This window comes from Oncorhynchus mykiss, chromosome 16 (genome assembly GCF_057628025.1).
Source record: "Oncorhynchus mykiss isolate SJ-2025 chromosome 16, ASM5762802v1, whole genome shotgun sequence".
Classification (NCBI taxonomy): domain Eukaryota; kingdom Metazoa; phylum Chordata; class Actinopteri; order Salmoniformes; family Salmonidae; genus Oncorhynchus; species Oncorhynchus mykiss.
The window spans coordinates 11,835,001-11,857,745 of record NC_143037.1 but is presented as its reverse complement, the minus strand read 5'-3'; the positions used below and the strand labels follow the sequence as shown (position 1 = coordinate 11,857,745).

At 32.7% G+C, this 22,745-nt stretch overlaps 1 protein-coding gene across 1 annotated transcript in view; it reads left to right on the top strand.

The window, feature by feature from the left end:
* LOC110492831 (melanopsin-A-like) overlaps positions 1-22,745 on the top strand; it is a 45,998-nt gene that overhangs the window by 12,019 nt on the left and 11,234 nt on the right. Inside the window, exons 3-4 of the mRNA XM_090201637.1 lie at positions 19,498-19,634; positions 21,209-21,342. Coding sequence (XP_090057763.1) covers positions 19,498-19,634; positions 21,209-21,342 — 271 coding nt within the window. The remainder of the gene's footprint in view (positions 1-19,497; positions 19,635-21,208; positions 21,343-22,745) is intronic.

Genomic DNA, 22,745 nt, shown 5'->3' with positions numbered 1-22,745 from the left:
CACCACTCAGACATCGCTATGATGACACACCAAATGATGACCACCACTCAGAGATCACTATAATGACATACCAAATGCTTTTGATGTATCCTTTTTGTCTTTTTCTAATTCCTCTTAAGGGGAAAGTAATAATCCAAAAGTAATCAGACTACATTACTGAGTTTGGGTAATCCAAAATTAATCAGATTACGTAACTGAGTTTGGGTAATCCAAAAGTAATCAGATTATGTTACTGAGTTTGGTAATCCAAAAGTAATCAGATTACGTTACTGAGTTTGGGTAATCCAAAAGTTACATTATTGATTACAACTAGTAACTGTAACAGATTACATTTATAAATTAACCTGCCATGCACAGACACACAGTCCCCGCCCCGTACTCTGTCTGGTGTACGAATTTATAGTGTGGTCAGATGTATATATTTTCTTGTTTTCTATCCTTCCGTGGACTTTGGGGGATTTCCGGTATCTATGACGATAGTAACACAAGCCCACACACACACACACACACACACACATGTTTGTTTTACTATCCTTTTGGGGACCAAACAATTTTTCCCATTCAAAATGATATTTTCCCTAACCTTAACCCCAAATCCCTAACCCTAAACTCCTAAACCATATGTCCTCCAAAACACGACCCCGGGAAGCTTCATGACCCACTGCTTTCTTAACCCAGAAGCACCAATGTGTCAGAGGAAACAACAGCTGGCGACCGAAGTCAGCATGCATGCACCTGGCCGCCACAAGGAGTCGCTAGAGGGCGATGGGACAAGGACATCCCAGCCGGCCAAACCCTTCCCTAACCCAGACGACGCTGGGAGAGTTGTGCACCGTCAAGGCCAGCTGTCGGGATTGGGCTAGACCGCTGCGCCACTTGCGAAGACCCTAAATCTAATACTAACTTAAACTAGCCTTGTTACTTGTGGGGACCAGCGAAATGTCACCAATTGCCCAAATTTTCCTTGTTTTACTATCCTTCAGCTAAACACACACACACGCTTGTTTTACTATCCTTGCGGGGACCAAAACAATTATTCCCATTAAAAATTATATTTTCCCTAACCCTAACCTTGACCCCAAACCCCTAACCCTAAAACTAAACCTAACCCTAGACTCCTAAAACTAATCACTAACCCTAACCTTATGTCTAATTCTAATTGTAACACACACACACACACACACACACACAAACACACACACACACACACACACACACACACACACACACACACACACACACACACACACACACACACACACACACACACACACACACACACACACACACACACACACAGAGAGAAGTGTAACTAGAGTGTCTTTAGAGTTTCTACTGTGGGTTTAAAGGAGCATTCTACAGTTGCTATGTCACATTTTGGACTGTTAAATGTAATGAATTATTGACATTGATTCTTGAAGAATACAACTTATAAATGCCTCATGAGCTTAGTTCAACTGTCAAACCCAAAATAGAATATTTTTTTGATGCCAATGTTTCCAAACAAAGCCAACGTAAACCAACACTAAAGCCTCAAAACATAGTTAAAACTACAGTTTTGATCTCATGGATGGTCAGTCCCTGCATCCATAGGTATGAATTTGAGAGGGTTATTTTACTCAAACACCGACCCTGTTTACCAAAAGAAATTGCTTTTTTATTGTTTGAACTGAAGTACACAGATCTGGGGCAGTTGACGATATACACGTGCATGTGCACACATACTGTAGACACGCACAAACACACACACAGAGGGATTAAAGAGAGGAAGTGGGTGAGTTCCGGCTGAACTCCGAGATATTACAGAAAGCAGGGATTGTGTTGTCGACGGAATGGGAAAGAGGGCCAACAATAGTTGTCCTTGTCCCAACAGCCCCTTAGCTCTTCCTCAGAGAAACACGTAGATATTGGAAATTGATTTCAGCACAATCACAGCTGACCGATTCATTCACAGGCACCCTGCCTACTCTAGCACAGAAGAATGTGTATATGTGTTTACGTCTGCACTGTGTGTGTGTGTGTGTGTGTGTGTGTGTGTGTGTGTGTGTGTGTGTGTGTGTGTGTGTGTGTGTGTGTGTGTGTGTGTGTGTGTGTGTGTGTGTGTGTGTGTGTGTGTGTGTGTATTCATGGAGAGAGAGGGAGGGCGTCGACCCTAGTTCTTAGTAGAGATTAGAACAGGTCAGAAGTGATTATGTTTTGGAAAAATTCCAATCTTGTTTTCGTACCCACCAAAGCAAAGAGACTGTACTTTCAAATGAACACTGATGCTACAAAACTCTCTAGTCTTCTACTCATTGGCTTAAATGCAGCCTTGCATACAATAGAATACACGCAAAAGAGGGTTCCTCAGGGGTTCTTTGGAAAGGGCGATGGGTCTATGTGGAACCATACTGACTCAAATAACCTTTTGGGTTCTTTGGTCTTTTAGTGATAATAAAAAGTGTGGGGGATTATAATAAATTATAATAAAATGTGTTTCTTTATAATTTTTGGGGTCATAGTTTGTTCACAGCGCTTTTTGTGAAACCGTGAGTGAGTGTGTCATTCCAGGTCATCTAATGTGTTGTGTTACATTGTTACATGTCGTATATGACTATAGCCAGTGATGGTGTCTTGTGAAAGACTCATGAATGGCCTTGAGAACAGTTGACGAAATCAGCCTTAATTCTCTCGTCAGGATCAAAAGGCTTTACAAAGAACCTTTCAGATTGAAAAAGGTTCTTTATAGAACCATTCTCCATAAATGTTCTATAAAGAACCATAAAAAAGGGTTCTATATAGCCCCAAAAAGAGTTGTAACCATAGTGGAACCCTTTTCTTGGTGGTATTTACTGTATAACCTTTTTAATGGTTCTTTATAGAACCTTAGGAAAGGGTTCTTTAAAACATCATACAGGTTCCATTTAGAACCTTATGAGCATGGTTCTTTATAGAACCTTCAAAAAATAATTATATATGGCATCTAAAAGGGTTCCTCTATGGTTACAAGCCAGAGAACCCCTATTTGGTACTATTTACACCATCATTTTTTTGTGTGTAGATCGTGGTATCCTCCTGGACAGACTACAGAATTGGGTTGGCCTCTCAGTCTTAGTACTGAACTGGTTTTAGATATATCTGACTGACAGACATGATTTTGTTGCCCTTGGAGACCATGCCTCAGGAAAACTGGAGATCTCATGTGGCGTACCTCAAGGATTGATTTTGGGCCCTATACTTTTTAGTTTTTATCCCTTGGCAGCATTATTAGGTACGCCAATGATACACAGCTGTATTCCTCTGTGTCCTTAGATGGCGATAGCCCAATTAACACCCTGGTTGAGTCTATCTCTGACATAAATATATGGATGGCCCAAAACTTCCCTACAGCTGAACAAAAACAAAACGGAGGCTCTGGTTATTGTTGCTAAGAGCCAATTCAGAGACATTGACAGGACTTTTACAATCCTCTGGCACTAGATACAACCAACCAGGCTAAAAACCTAGTTGTGATTTTAGACTCTGACCTACATTTTGAGGCCCATTGTGCCCACATCTGTAATGCAACAAAATCAGCTTTTTATCACTTATTAAGAAATATTGCCAAAGTGTTTCTGTTTCTCTGCTGGGCCAACACTGAGAGACCAATGCATGCCTTTATCACTAGCATTATTGCAATGCTGTCCGGTCATCCAAAAACAACATTAACCAACTCCAATTAATTCAGAATTCAGCAGCACGTGTACTTACAAACACCAGAAGGAGATCACACCTAGCAGGTATTTTAAAGTCTCTGCATTGGTTGACTGTTAGTTTTAGAATTGATTTTAAAATTGCTATATCGATTTTTTTAAGCACTATGTGGCCTTGCACCAAATGGTATATCTGCTTTTAAGATATACCACCAGTCGATCCCTCAGATCCTCTGGGTTAGGCCTTTTAGTCGTTCCAAAGGTCAGAAGAAGAATGTTTGGTGAGGCTGCCTTCAGCCACTATAGTTCTGGCCTTTGGAACGGCCTACCTGAAGGGTCTGAGTGCTTCAGAAACTGTCGACATGTTCAAAAATGAACAAAATGAATGAATTCAACACACCTTTTTAGCCGTGCTTTTACTTGGCTTTTAGTCATACAATCTCTATTATTTATACTGTATCGTACATATTTGTATTTATTTTTAATGCGTTAGTTTCTCAGTGTTGTTTTATTATTGTTGTACGATTTTCATTTGTCTAATTTAGGAAATATTTTGTGTTTTTATATTTTGCACCTTTAGTTATTTTATTTATTTAAGCTCTTTGAAATGCATCCTCTGTAAGAAATGTGCTCTATAAATCAAGTTTGATTTGATATGTTTAATGACCTTTGACCTGAAGGTAATAGAACCCTCAAACGTCCACTGTGTTCTATTGGTTAGACAATGGAAGTAATATAAACAATTATAGAACGGATGGGTCTAATCCTGGACGCTGATTGGTTAAAACTGCATTTCAGCCAGTGTCTATTCCACAAGTTACCATCGGCTAAAGCTATGACGTTGAAATGCTTATTTACTCTGTTCCATCTGACTATGCAATCCACTGTCTCATCAGCCCAGCCAGGCAATTTATAAACTTGATCTCCACTGTAAAAAGCATCTAGATATTATCTCCCATTTCTTTTAGACTAGCAAATGGCTTTCAATAGCAGAGATTTGTATAAACCTTGCTTTCTGTCTCTCTGACATTTGCAACATTGAAATTCGATCACCAGCTGTTAGTAATGAACGTAGGCAGGCAGCTTTTCTCAGCCAGTCGAAATCATGAATCAGCGTCATTTTATGGGTATAAACAAAGAAATGTCAATAGAAAACTGGTAAATCAAAACAAAATGCAGCTAGTTTGCAGCTTCAGTTTGAAATGATTGTGTTAGCTGTGTGGTTGGCTGTGTGGTTGGCTGTGTGGTTGGCTGTGTGGTTGGCTGTGTGGTTGGCTGTGTGGTTGGCTGTGTGGTTGGCTGTGGGGTTGGCTAGCTCCTCTGAACAACAGTGTTTTGAAGAGAGAGCACATTTTCTACGCCAGGTGAAATCACGCATCATTCGCTCATTCTTATGAATGTATCCAAAATAAATGTCACGACAAAACAGCTTAGAAATGCAAATGGAGCTTCTTTGCTGTTATTCTGTCTGCACTGTTTGACGTGACTGTAAGTTAGCCGTAGTTGGCTAGCTAGCGAGCAAGGGACAAGAACGTTGCCAGTCAGTATGGCAATAGAACATGTAGAACAAATGTCTGGCCCATAGACAAAAATGCTTAACGACTGGGTCACACCTCTGGCTACCGAACCAACAGAACAAACGACCAGCCGGCTTGGGTAGCAACCCTAGATTTGTGTCAGGACAGTACCACTGCGCCACCCGGGAGGCCCCAAAATAATGTTTTTAATGAAAATATGGCAATAATTATTTGAATATGTTGGTAACCTGGTGCATAAAAGTGGTAATGTTTTTGAAGGTGCTGTTTAGAGTATATATTGGCACGGTTTGCCAGTATACACCAATATATCCTCCAAACACCGGCTTCTCAGGCATTATTAATTCACTGAATTAGTCAAGAGTCTTTCGAGGGAGAGAGAGACATAATGACAGTTTTTGTTAAAAACGCTTTATAGACATGCCATTATTTGATCATTGATATTTCACAGCTTTATAGTCATGTCATGATTTGATCATTTGATCATTCTCAGAAGTAGAGTGCACATATTCAACAATTTCCTGGAATTCCAGTTGCTGGGTATAAATATGTAATATAAAAGGAATATCAATTCTTAGAAATACATTAACATGGTTGTATACGCTCCGGGCTAGTTATTACAGTAACTATATAGGAACATTGTGCATATAGTACAGTAACTATATAGGAACATTATGCATATATTACAGTAACTATATAGGAACATTATGCATATAGTACAGTAACTATATAGGAACATTATGCATATATTACAGTAACTATATAGGAACATTATGCATATATTACAGTAACTATATAGGAACATTATGCATATAGTACAGTAACTATATAGGAACATTATGCATATAGTACAGTAACTATATAGGAACATTATGCATATATTACAGTAACTATATAGGAACATTATGCATATAGTACAGTAACTATATAGGAACATTATGCATATAGTACAGTAACTATATAGGAACATTATGCATATATTACAGTAACTATATAGGAACATTATGCATATAGTACAGTAACTATATAGGAACATTATGCATATATTACAGTAACTATATAGGAACATTATGCATATATTACAGTAACTATATAGGAACATTATGCATATATTACAGTAACTATATAGGAACATTATGCATATAGTACAGTAACTATATAGGAACATTATGCATATAGTACAGTAACTATATAGGAACATTATGCATATATTACAGTAACTATATAGGAACATTATGCATATAGTACAGTAACTATATAGGAACATTATGCATATATTACAGTAACTATATAGGAACATTATGCATATAGTACAGTAACTATATAGGAACATTATGCATATATTACAGTAACTATATAGGAACATTCAACATATATTACAGTAACTATATAGGAACATTCAACATATAGTACAGTAACTATATAGTAACATTCAACATATAGTACAGTAACTATATAGGAACATTATGCATATATTACAGTAACTATATAGGAACATTCAACATATATTACAGTAACTATATAGGAACATTCAACATATATTACAGTAACTATATAGGAACATTCAACATATAGTACAGTAACTATATAGGAACATTCAACATACAGCACAGTAACTATATAGGAACATTCAACATATATTACAGTAACTATATAGGAACATTCAACATATATTACAGTAACTATATAGGAACATTCAACATATAGTACAGTAACTATATAGGAACATTATGCATATATTACAGTAACTATATAGGAACATTCAACATATATTACAGTAACTATATAGGAACATTCAACATATATTACAGTAACTATATAGGAACATTCAACATACAGCACAGTAACTATATAGGAACATTCAACATATAGTACAGTAACTATATAGGAACATTATGCATATATTACAGTAACTATATAGGAACATTCAACATATATTACAGTAACTATATAGGAACATTCAACATATATTACAGTAACTATATAGGAACATTCAACATACAGCACAGTAACTATATAGGAACATTCAACATACAGCACAGTAACTATATAGGAACATTCAACATATATTACAGTAACTATATAGGAACATTCAACATATATTACAGTAACTATATAGGAACATTATGCATATAGTACAGTAACTATATAGGAACATTATGCATATAGTACAGTAACTATATAGGAACATTATGCATATATTACAGTAACTATATAGGAACATTATGCATATATTACAGTAACTATATAGGAACATTCAACATATATTACAGTAACTATATAGGAACATTCAACATATATTACAGTAACTATATAGGAACATTCAACAAATAGCACAGTAACTATATAGGAACATTCAACATACAGCACAGTAACTATATAGGAACATTCAACATATATTACAGTAACTATATAGGAACATTCAACATATATTACAGTAACTATATAGGAACATTCAACATATATTACAGTAACTATATAGGAACATTCAACATATATTACAGTAACTATATAGGAACATTCAACATATAGTACAGTAACTATATAGGAACATTATGCATATATTACAGTAACTATATAGGAACATTCAACATATATTACAGTAACTATATAGGAACATTCAACATATATTACAGTAACTATATAGGAACATTCAACATATAGTACAGTAACTATATAGGAACATTCAACATACAGCACAGTAACTATATAGGAACATTCAACATATAGTACAGTAACTATATAGGAACATTCAACATATAGTACAGTAACTATATAGGAACATTCAACATACAGCACAGTAACTATATAGGAACATTCAACATATATTACAGTAACTATATAGGAACATTCAACATATATTACAGTAACTATATAGGAACATTCAACATATATTACAGTAACTATATAGGAACATTCAACATATATTACAGTAACTATATAGGAACATTCAACATATAGTACAGTAACTATATAGGAACATTCAACATATATTACAGTAACTATATAGGAACATTCAACATATATTACAGTAACTATATAGGAACATTCAACATATAGCACAGTAACTATATAGGAACATTCAACATACAGCACAGTAACTATATAGGAACATTCAACATATATTACAGTAACTATATAGGAACATTCAACATATATTACAGTAACTATATAGGAACATTCAACATATAGTACAGTAACTATATAGGAACATTATGCATATATTACAGTAACTATATAGGAACATTCAACATATATTACAGTAACTATATAGGAACATTCAACATATATTACAGTAACTATATAGGAACATTCAACATATATTACAGTAACTATATAGGAACATTCAACATATATTACAGTAACTATATAGGAACATTCAACATACAGCACAGTAACTATATAGGAACATTCAACATATATTACAGTAACTATATAGGAACATTCAACATATATTACAGTAACTATATAGGAACATTCAACATATAGTACAGTAACTATATAGGAACATTATGCATATATTACAGTAACTATATAGGAACATTCAACATATATTACAGTAACTATATAGGAACATTCAACATATATTACAGTAACTATATAGGAACATTCAACATATAGCACAGTAACTATATAGGAACATTCAACATACAGCACAGTAACTATATAGGAACATTCAACATATATTACAGTAACTATCTAGGAACATTCAACATATATTACAGTAACTATATAGGAACATTATGCATATAGTACAGTAACTATATAGGAACATTATGCATATAGTACAGTAACTATATAGGAACATTATGCATATATTACAGTAACTATATAGGAACATTATGCATATATTACAGTAACTATATAGGAACATTCAACATATATTACAGTAACTATATAGGAACATTCAACATATATTACAGTAACTATATAGGAACATTCAACAAATAGCACAGTAACTATATAGGAACATTCAACATACAGCACAGTAACTATATAGGAACATTCAACATATATTACAGTAACTATATAGGAACATTCAACATATATTACAGTAACTATATAGGAACATTCAACATATATTACAGTAACTATATAGGAACATTCAACATATATTACAGTAACTATATAGGAACATTCAACATATAGTACAGTAACTATATAGGAACATTATGCATATATTACAGTAACTATATAGGAACATTCAACATATATTACAGTAACTATATAGGAACATTCAACATATATTACAGTAACTATATAGGAACATTCAACATATAGTACAGTAACTATATAGGAACATTCAACATACAGCACAGTAACTATATAGGAACATTCAACATATAGTACAGTAACTATATAGGAACATTCAACATATAGTACAGTAACTATATAGGAACATTCAACATACAGCACAGTAACTATATAGGAACATTCAACATATATTACAGTAACTATATAGGAACATTCAACATACAGCACAGTAACTATATAGGAACATTCAACATATAGTACAGTAACTATATAGGAACATTCAACATACAGCACAGTAACTATATAGGAACATTCAACATACAGCACAGTAACTATATAGGAACATTCAACATATATTACAGTAACTATATAGGAACATTCAACATATATTACAGTAACTATATAGGAACATTCAACATATATTACAGTAACTATATAGGAACATTCAACATATATTACAGTAACTATATAGGAACATTCAACATATATTACAGTAACTATATAGGAACATTCAACATACAGCACAGTAACTATATAGGAACATTCAACATATATTACAGTAACTATATAGGAACATTCAACATATAGTACAGTAACTATATAGGAACATTATGCATATATTACAGTAACTATATAGGAACATTATGCATATATTACAGTAACTATATAGGAACATTATGCATATATTACAGTAACTATATAGGAACATTCAACATATAGTACAGTAACTATATAGGAACATTCAACATATATTACAGTAACTATATAGGAACATTCAACATATAGTACAGTAACTATATAGGAACATTCAACATATAGTACAGTAACTATATAGGAACATTCAACATACAGCACAGTAACTATATAGGAACATTCAACATATATTACAGTAACTATATAGGAACATTCAACATATATTACAGTAACTATATAGGAACATTCAACATATAGTACAGTAACTATATAGGAACATTATGCATATATTACAGTAACTATATAGGAACATTCAACATATATTACAGTAACTATATAGGAACATTCAACATATATTACAGTAACTATATAGGAACATTCAACATATAGCACAGTAACTATATAGGAACATTCAACATACAGCACAGTAACTATATAGGAACATTCAACATATATTACAGTAACTATATAGGAACATTCAACATATATTACAGTAACTATATAGGAACATTATGCATATAGTACAGTAACTATATAGGAACATTATGCATATAGTACAGTAACTATATAGGAACATTATGCATATATTACAGTAACTATATAGGAACATTATGCATATATTACAGTAACTATATAGGAACATTCAACATATATTACAGTAACTATATAGGAACATTCAACATATATTACAGTAACTATATAGGAACATTCAACAAATAGCACAGTAACTATATAGGAACATTCAACATACAGCACAGTAACTATATAGGAACATTCAACATATATTACAGTAACTATATAGGAACATTCAACATATATTACAGTAACTATATAGGAACATTCAACATATATTACAGTAACTATATAGGAACATTCAACATATATTACAGTAACTATATAGGAACATTCAACATAGAGTACAGTAACTATATAGGAACATTATGCATATATTACAGTAACTATATAGGAACATTCAACATATATTACAGTAACTATATAGGAACATTCAACATATATTACAGTAACTATATAGGAACATTCAACATATAGTACAGTAACTATATAGGAACATTCAACATACAGCACAGTAACTATATAGGAACATTCAACATATAGTACAGTAACTATATAGGAACATTCAACATATAGTACAGTAACTATATAGGAACATTCAACATACAGCACAGTAACTATATAGGAACATTCAACATATATTACAGTAACTATATAGGAACATTCAACATATATTACAGTAACTATATAGGAACATTCAACATATATTACAGTAACTATATAGGAACATTCAACATATATTACAGTAACTATATAGGAACATTCAACATATAGTACAGTAACTATATAGGAACATTCAACATATATTACAGTAACTATATAGGAACATTCAACATATATTACAGTAACTATATAGGAACATTCAACATATAGCACAGTAACTATATAGGAACATTCAACATACAGCACAGTAACTATATAGGAACATTCAACATATATTACAGTAACTATATAGGAACATTCAACATATATTACAGTAACTATATAGGAACATTCAACATATATTACAGTAACTATATAGGAACATTCAACATATATTACAGTAACTATATAGGAACATTCAACATATATTACAGTAACTATATAGGAACATTCAACATACAGCACAGTAACTATATAGGAACATTCAACATATATTACAGTAAATATATAGGAACATTCAACATATAGTACAGTAACTATATAGGAACATTATGCATATATTACAGTAACTATATAGGAACATTATGCATATATTACAGTAACTATATAGGAACATTATGCATATATTACAGTAACTATATAGGAACATTCAACATATAGTACAGTAACTATATAGGAACATTCAACATATATTACAGTAACTATATAGGAACATTCAACATATAGTACAGTAACTATATAGGAACATTCAACATATATTACAGTAACTATATAGGAACATTCAACATATATTACAGTAACTATATAGGAACATTATGCATATATTACAGTAACTATATAGGAACATTCAACATATAGCACAGTAACTATATAGGAACATTCAACATACAGCACAGTAACTATATAGGAACATTCAACATATATTACAGTAACTATATAGGAACATTCAACATATATTACAGTAACTATATAGGAACATTCAACATATAGTACAGTAACTATATAGGAACATTCAACATATATTACAGTAACTATATAGGAACATTCAACATATAGCACAGTAACTATATAGGAACATTATGCATATATTACAGTAACTATATAGGAACATTCAACATATATTACAGTAACTATATAGGAACATTCAACATATAGTACAGTAACTATATAGGAACATTATGCATATATTACAGTAACTATATAGGAACATTCAACATATATTACAGTAACTATATAGGAACATTCAACATATAGTACAGTAACTATATAGGAACATTATGCATATATTACAGTAACTATATAGGAACATTCAACATATAGTACAGTAACTATATAGGAACATTCAACATATATTACAGTAACTATATAGGAACATTCAACATATATTACAGTAACTATATAGGAACATTCAACATATATTACAGTAACTATATAGGAACATTCAACATATATTACAGTAACTATATAGGAACATTCAACATATATTACAGTAACTATATAGGAACATTCAACATACAGCACAGTAACTATATAGGAACATTCAACATATATTACAGTAACTATATAGGAACATTCAACATATAGTACAGTAACTATATAGGAACATTCAACATATATTACAGTAACTATATAGGAACATTCAACATATATTACAGTAACTATATAGGAACATTCAACATATATTACAGTAACTATATAGGAACATTCAACATATATTACAGTAACTATATAGGAACATTCAACATATATTACAGTAACTATATAGGAACATTCAACATACAGCACAGTAACTATATAGGAACATTCAACATATATTACAGTAACTATATAGGAACATTCAACATATAGTACAGTAACTATATAGGAACATTATGCATATATTACAGTAACTATATAGGAACATTCAACATATAGTACAGTAACTATATAGGAACATTCAACATATATTACAGTAACTATATAGGAACATTCAACATATAGTACAGTAACTATATAGGAACATTCAACATATATTACAGTAACTATATAGGAACATTCAACATATATTACAGTAACTATATAGGAACATTATGCATATATTACAGTAACTATATAGGAACATTCAACATATAGCACAGTAACTATATAGGAACATTCAACATACAGCACAGTAACTATATAGGAACATTCAACATATATTACAGTAACTATATAGGAACATTCAACATATATTACAGTAACTATATAGGAACATTCAACATATAGTACAGTAACTATATAGGAACATTCAACATATATTACAGTAACTATATAGGAACATTCAACATATAGCACAGTAACTATATAGGAACATTATGCATATATTACAGTAACTATATAGGAACATTCAACATATATTACAGTAACTATATAGGAACATTCAACATATAGTACAGTAACTATATAGGAACATTATGCATATATTACAGTAACTATATAGGAACATTCAACATATATTACAGTAACTATATAGGAACATTCAACATATAGTACAGTAACTATATAGGAACATTATGCATATATTACAGTAACTATATAGGAACATTCAACATATAGTACAGTAACTATATAGGAACATTCAACATATATTACAGTAACTATATAGGAACATTCAACATATATTACAGTAACTATATAGGAACATTCAACATATATTACAGTAACTATATAGGAACATTCAACATATATTACAGTAACTATATAGGAACATTCAACATATATTACAGTAACTATATAGGAACATTCAACATACAGCACAGTAACTATATAGGAACATTCAACATATATTACAGTAACTATATAGGAACATTCAACATATAGTACAGTAACTATATAGGAACATTATGCATATATTACAGTAACTATATAGGAACATTATGCATATATTACAGTAACTATATAGGAACATTATGCATATATTACAGTAACTATATAGGAACATTCAACATATAGTACAGTAACTATATAGGAACATTCAACATATATTACAGTAACTATATAGGAACATTCAACATATAGTACAGTAACTATATAGGAACATTCAACATATAGTACAGTAACTATATAGGAACATTCAACATACAGCACAGTAACTATATAGGAACATTCAACATATATTACAGTAACTATATAGGAACATTCAACATATATTACAGTAACTATATAGGAACATTCAACATATAGTACAGTAACTATATAGGAACATTATGCATATATTACAGTAACTATATAGGAACATTCAACATATAGTACAGTAACTATATAGGAACATTCAACATATATTACAGTAACTATATAGGAACATTCAACATATAGTACAGTAACTATATAGGAACATTCAACATATATTACAGTAACTATATAGGAACATTCAACATATATTACAGTAACTATATAGGAACATTATGCATATATTACAGTAACTATATAGGAACATTCAACATATAGCACAGTAACTATATAGGAACATTCAACATACAGCACAGTAACTATATAGGAACATTCAACATATATTACAGTAACTATATAGGAACATTCAACATATATTACAGTAACTATATAGGAACATTCAACATATAGTACAGTAACTATATAGGAACATTCAACATATATTACAGTAACTATATAGGAACATTCAACATATAGCACAGTAACTATATAGGAACATTATGCATATATTACAGTAACTATATAGGAACATTCAACATATATTACAGTAACTATATAGGAACATTCAACATATAGTACAGTAACTATATAGGAACATTATGCATATATTACAGTAACTATATAGGAACATTCAACATATATTACAGTAACTATATAGGAACATTCAACATATAGTACAGTAACTATATAGGAACATTATGCATATATTACAGTAACTATATAGGAACATTCAACATATAGTACAGTAACTATATAGGAACATTCAACATATATTACAGTAACTATATAGGAACATTCAACATATATTACAGTAACTATATAGGAACATTCAACATATATTACAGTAACTATATAGGAACATTCAACATATATTACAGTAACTATATAGGAACATTCAACATATATTACAGTAACTATATAGGAACATTCAACATACAGCACAGTAACTATATAGGAACATTCAACATATATTACAGTAACTATATAGGAACATTCAACATATAGTACAGTAACTATATAGGAACATTATGCATATATTACAGTAACTATATAGGAACATTATGCATATATTACAGTAACTATATAGGAACATTATGCATATATTACAGTAACTATATAGGAACATTCAACATATAGTACAGTAACTATATAGGAACATTCAACATATATTACAGTAACTATATAGGAACATTCAACATATAGTACAGTAACTATATAGGAACATTCAACATATAGTACAGTAACTATATAGGAACATTCAACATACAGCACAGTAACTATATAGGAACATTCAACATATATTACAGTAACTATATAGGAACATTCAACATATATTACAGTAACTATATAGGAACATTCAACATATAGTACAGTAACTATATAGGAACATTATGCATATATTACAGTAACTATATAGGAACATTCAACATATATTACAGTAACTATATAGGAACATTCAACATATATTACAGTAACTATATAGGAACATTCAACATATAGCACAGTAACTATATAGGAACATTCAACATACAGCACAGTAACTATATAGGAACATTCAACATATATTACAGTAACTATATAGGAACATTCAACATATATTACAGTAACTATATAGGAACATTATGCATATAGTACAGTAACTATATAGGAACATTATGCATATAGTACAGTAACTATATAGGAACATTATGCATATATTACAGTAACTATATAGGAACATTATGCATATATTACAGTAACTATATAGGAACATTCAACATATATTACAGTAACTATATAGGAACATTCAACATATATTACAGTAACTATATAGGAACATTCAACAAATAGCACAGTAACTATATAGGAACATTCAACATACAGCACAGTAACTATATAGGAACATTCAACATATATTACAGTAACTATATAGGAACATTCAACATATATTACAGTAACTATATAGGAACATTCAACATATATTACAGTAACTATATAGGAACATTCAACATATATTACAGTAACTATATAGGAACATTCAACATAGAGTACAGTAACTATATAGGAACATTATGCATATATTACAGTAACTATATAGGAACATTCAACATATATTACAGTAACTATATAGGAACATTCAACATATATTACAGTAACTATATAGGAACATTCAACATATAGTACAGTAACTATATAGGAACATTCAACATACAGCACAGTAACTATATAGGAACATTCAACATATAGTACAGTAACTATATAGGAACATTCAACATATATTACAGTAACTATATAGGAACATTCAACATATATTACAGTAACTATATAGGAACATTCAACATATATTACAGTAACTATATAGGAACATTCAACATATAGTACAGTAACTATATAGGAACATTCAACATATATTACAGTAACTATATAGGAACATTCAACATATATTACAGTAACTATATAGGAACATTCAACATATAGCACAGTAACTATATAGGAACATTCAACATACAGCACAGTAACTATATAGGAACATTCAACATATATTACAGTAACTATATAGGAACATTCAACATATATTACAGTAACTATATAGGAACATTCAACATATATTACAGTAACTATATAGGAACATTCAACATATATTACAGTAACTATATAGGAACATTCAACATATATTACAGTAACTATATAGGAACATTCAACATACAGCACAGTAACTATATAGGAACATTCAACATATATTACAGTAACTATATAGGAACATTCAACATATAGTACAGTAACTATATAGGAACATTATGCATATATTACAGTAACTATATAGGAACATTATGCATATATTACAGTAACTATATAGGAACATTATGCATATATTACAGTAACTATATAGGAACATTCAACATATAGTACAGTAACTATATAGGAACATTCAACATATATTACAGTAACTATATAGGAACATTCAACATATAGTACAGTAACTATATAGGAACATTCAACATATATTACAGTAACTATATAGGAACATTCAACATATATTACAGTAACTATATAGGAACATTATGCATATATTACAGTAACTATATAGGAACATTCAACATATAGCACAGTAACTATATAGGAACATTCAACATACAGCACAGTAACTATATAGGAACATTCAACATATATTACAGTAACTATATAGGAACATTCAACATATATTACAGTAACTATATAGGAACATTCAACATATAGTACAGTAACTATATAGGAACATTCAACATATATTACAGTAACTATATAGGAACATTCAACATATAGCACAGTAACTATATAGGAACATTATGCATATATTACAGTAACTATATAGGAACATTCAACATATATTACAGTAACTATATAGGAACATTCAACATATAGTACAGTAACTATATAGGAACATTCAACATATATTACAGTAACTATATAGGAACATTCAACATATATTACAGTAACTATATAGGAACATTCAACATATAGTACAGTAACTATATAGGAACATTATGCATATATTACAGTAACTATATAGGAACATTCAACATATAGTACAGTAACTATATAGGAACATTCAACATATAGTACAGTAACTATATAGGAACATTCAACATATATTACAGTAACTATATAGGAACATTCAACATATAGTACAGTAACTATATAGGAACATTCAACATATAGTACAGTAACTATATAGGAACATTCAACATATATTACAGTAACTATATAGGAACATTATGCATATATTACAGTAACTATATAGGAACATTCAACATATATTACAGTAACTATATAGGAACATTATGCATATATTACAGTAACTATATAGGAACATTCAACATATAGTACAGTAACTATATAGGAACATTCAACATATATTACAGTAACTATATAGGAACATTCAACATATATTACAGTAACTATATAGGAACATTCAACATATAGTACAGTAACTATATAGGAACATTATGCATATATTACAGTAACTATATAGGAACATTCAACATATATTACAGTAACTATATAGGAACATTCAACATATATTACAGTAACTATATAGGAACATTCAACATATATTACAGTAACTATATAGGAACATTCAACATATATTACAGTAACTATATAGGAACATTATGCATATAGTACAGTAACTATATAGGAACATTCAACATATATTACAGTAACTATATAGGAACATTATGCATATAGTACAGTAACTATATAGGAACATTATGCATATATTACAGTAACTATATAGGAACATTCAACATATAGTACAGTAACTATATAGGAACATTCAACATATATTACAGTAACTATATAGGAACATTCAACATATAGTACAGTAACTATATAGGAACATTCAACATATAGTACAGTAACTATATAGGAACATTATGCATATATTACAGTAACTATATAGGAACATTCAACATATAGTACAGTAACTATATAGGAACATTCAACATATATTACAGTAACTATATAGGAACATTATGCATATATTACAGTAACTATATAGGAACATTCAACATATAGTACAGTAACTATATAGGAACATTCAACATATATTACAGTAACTATATAGGAACATTCAACATATATTACAGTAACTATATAGGAACATTCAACATATAGTACAGTAACTATATAGGAACATTCAACATATAGTACAGTAACTATATAGGAACATTCAACATATATTACAGTAACTATATAGGAACATTCAACATACAGCACAGTAACTATATAGGAACATTCAACATATATTACAGTAACTATATAGGAACATTCAACATACAGCACAGTAACTACTGTATATAGGAACATTCAACATATAGTAAAGACTGGGGCTACTTTTATTGGTTTCATAATTACAATCACCTGTATCTCTCTCTCTCTCTCTCTCTCTCTCTCTCTCACACTCTCTCGCTCTCTCTCTCTAGGTTGCCATGACGGTGCGATGGCCCTTCCCAACGGTGGATGTCCCAGACCACCACCACTACACCCTCGGGTCCGTCATCCTCGCCGTGGGCATCACGGGCATGGTGGGAAACTTCCTCGTCATGTATGCCTTCTGCAGGTATGAGATCAATCAATCGCTAAATCAACCAACCAATCAATCAATATGGCTGTTATATCCCTTTTTGCCGAGATTACCCTTCCTCGGGTTGTTATATAAAACAGGTACCTGCCTTCATAATAACGTTTTCATGCTTCTTTAAAGCCCTATAATGTTTGATTGAATCTGTTGTGTGTTCATACACATGAGTTTTCAGGCTACAACAGCAGTAACAGCAGGGCCATAGCTGCTATTGCTAATGTAGTCCTTCCTTCGCTATTAATTACATTCAATTGAAGGGGCTTTATTGGCACAGGATTCAACATTGCCAAGCAAGTGAAATGGATCATAAACAAAAGTGAAATAAAAAATAAAAAGTGTTCCAAAATAATAAAGACATGTCAAATGTCACATTGTGTCTATAAACAGTGTTGTAACGATGTGCAAATGGTTAAAGTACAAAAGGGACAATAAATAAACATAAATATGGGTTGTATTTACAATGGTGTTTGTTCTTCACTGGTTGCCCTTTTCTTGTGGCAACAGGTCACACATCTTGCTGCTGTGATTGTACACTGTGGAATTTCACCCAGTTGATATGGGAGTTTATCAAAATTGGATTTGTTTTCAAATTCTTGTGTAATCTGAGTGAAATACGTGTCCCTAATATGGTCGTACATTTGGCAGGAGGTTAGGAAGTGCAGCTCAGTTTCCACCTCATTTTGTGGGCAGTGTGAACATAGCCTGTCTTCTCTCTCACGGACCATTCTCCCCCTCCTACTCTCCTCTTCCACTCTCTCCATCTCCATCTATCTCTCCGACTCTTCTACTCTACCCTCTGCTCCCTCACCCCTCCCTCTCCCCCCGCCCCGCCCCTCCCTCCCTTTCTATCTCACTCTCTCCCCGCCCCTCCCTCCCTCCCTCTCTCTCCCCTGCAACTCCCCCCCTCTCTCTCTCTCTCTCCACCTCCCCCTCCCCCTTCTCTCTCTCTCCCCACCCACCCCTCCCTCCCCCCTCTCTCTCTCTCTCCCTCACCCCCCCTCTCTCCCCCCCCCTCTCTCTCCCCCCTCACCTCTCTCTCTCTCTCTCTCTCTCTCTCTCTCTCTCTCTCTCTCCCCCCTCTCTCTCGCTTTCCCTCCCTCTCTCTCTCTCTCTCTCCCTCTCTCTCTCTCTCTCTCTCTCTCTCTCTCTCTCTCCTCCCTCTATCCCTCTTTCCCCCCACCAATCCCTCCCCCCCCTCTCTCTCTCTCTCTCTCTCTCACTCTTTCTCTCTTCCCTCTATCCCTCTCTCCCCCCACTCATCCCTCCCTCTCACTCTCTCTCTCCCCCTTCCCTCCCTATCTCTCTCTCCCTCTCTCTCTCTCTCTCTCTCCTCCCTCTATCCCTCTTCCCCATGCCCATCCCTCCCCCTCTCTCTCTCTCTCTCTCTCTCTCTCTCTCTCTCTCTCTCTCTCTCTCTCTCTCTCTCTCTCTCTCTCACTCTCTCTCCTCCCTCTATCCCTCTCTCCCCCCACCCATCCCTCCCTCTCACTCTCTCTGTCTCCCCCCCTTCCCTCCCTATCTCTCTCTCCTCTCTCCCTCTCTCCCCCCTCCAGGAGTCGGAGTTTACGTACTCCAGCCAACATGTTCATTATTAACCTGGCGTTGACAGACTTCCTCATGTGTGTGACTCAGACCCCCATCTTCTTCATCAACAGCATGCACAACAGGTGGATCTTTGGAGAGAAAGGTAACCATAGAAATGGGATTATGGGAGAGAAGGGCAAATTACTTAATAGAGGTTTAATGACAACTAATGAAGTCCATCCACTCCTGCAGCTTTGGCTGTTAATTTGTTTGGAGTCTCTCTCTCTCTCTCTCTCTCTCTGAATGACATTGTATTGATGGTATATAATTGGCCTCTCCACTCATCCTCAGCTGAATCGATCTGTGTTCCTTTGATGAACTCCATGCTGAAAGCCTCTTAAAGCACATTTTAGAGGAGAACACACACACACACACACACACACACACATTTTAGAGGAGAACACACACACACACACACATTTTAGAGGAGAACACACACACACACACACACATTTTTTTCCACTCCAGTGCGCGCCAACGGGGTTAAGCAAGCTTGAAATAATTTGGTCATGGGTTGTGCACGATTCATTGGGGTTTATTATTTGTATTTATTTTGATGTTGTGCTTTGAAAATGTAATAATACACATTTTGAACCTTATGTATGTTGCCTTGGTGGGGTCATTTCCTGTTTCAATTTGATTTAATGCATGGGAAAGTATATCCTTATACAAGAACAGAAACCTATAATCATTCTATCTGAAGTTAATACCCTAGTTGGCATCACCTTAGACAGTTTACAATAGGGATTCTTATTGGAGATGTCCTTCTCACCTAACATCCCATGATGTTGAGATACTCTACTTAAGTTAATATCGTGAGAGTCAAATTCGAGCCTGGTGAGAGGGTTACACACACACACACACACACACACACACACACACACACACACACACACACACACACACACACACACACACACACACACACACACACACACACACACACACACATACACACTGTGTTTAGCATGAAGCTTATAAAAGGAGCACACACAACAACTTCAGTGTTTCTGAACAGTATATTCAATTTGTTCATTTGTGTCACCTTTCTGTGAGTGTTTCATCTATGAGACTCACATAGTCAGGTGTTCAGTCATCAGGCCAGCTCTGTAGGGATCTCCATTGACAGGATTAGACTCTAATCGTTAGGAAGGAGAGGAGAGACAAACAACTCTCACCTCTGCGAGTCGACTTACACCATCTCACTCAGCAATGACAAAGGGCAGGTCACCTTGTAAAACACAGCGAAGGACAGGCGAGGAACTGATGATCAATACCTACAGTAGAGATTCCATCACCATTCAATAGGCACTGATCAAGGATCAGATTACCCTCCCCACATCCTAACTGTCTGACTACAGTAAACTGTATAGAGATTACCTAAATATATAGCTTTGTTTGTATTAGGGGGAAAAGGTTTAAGTGACCTCAGATCATTTACATCTAAATGCATCATACTCTCTAATCCTTGATGTTAACTTTTGATCCCTCTGTCTCTCTCTCTCT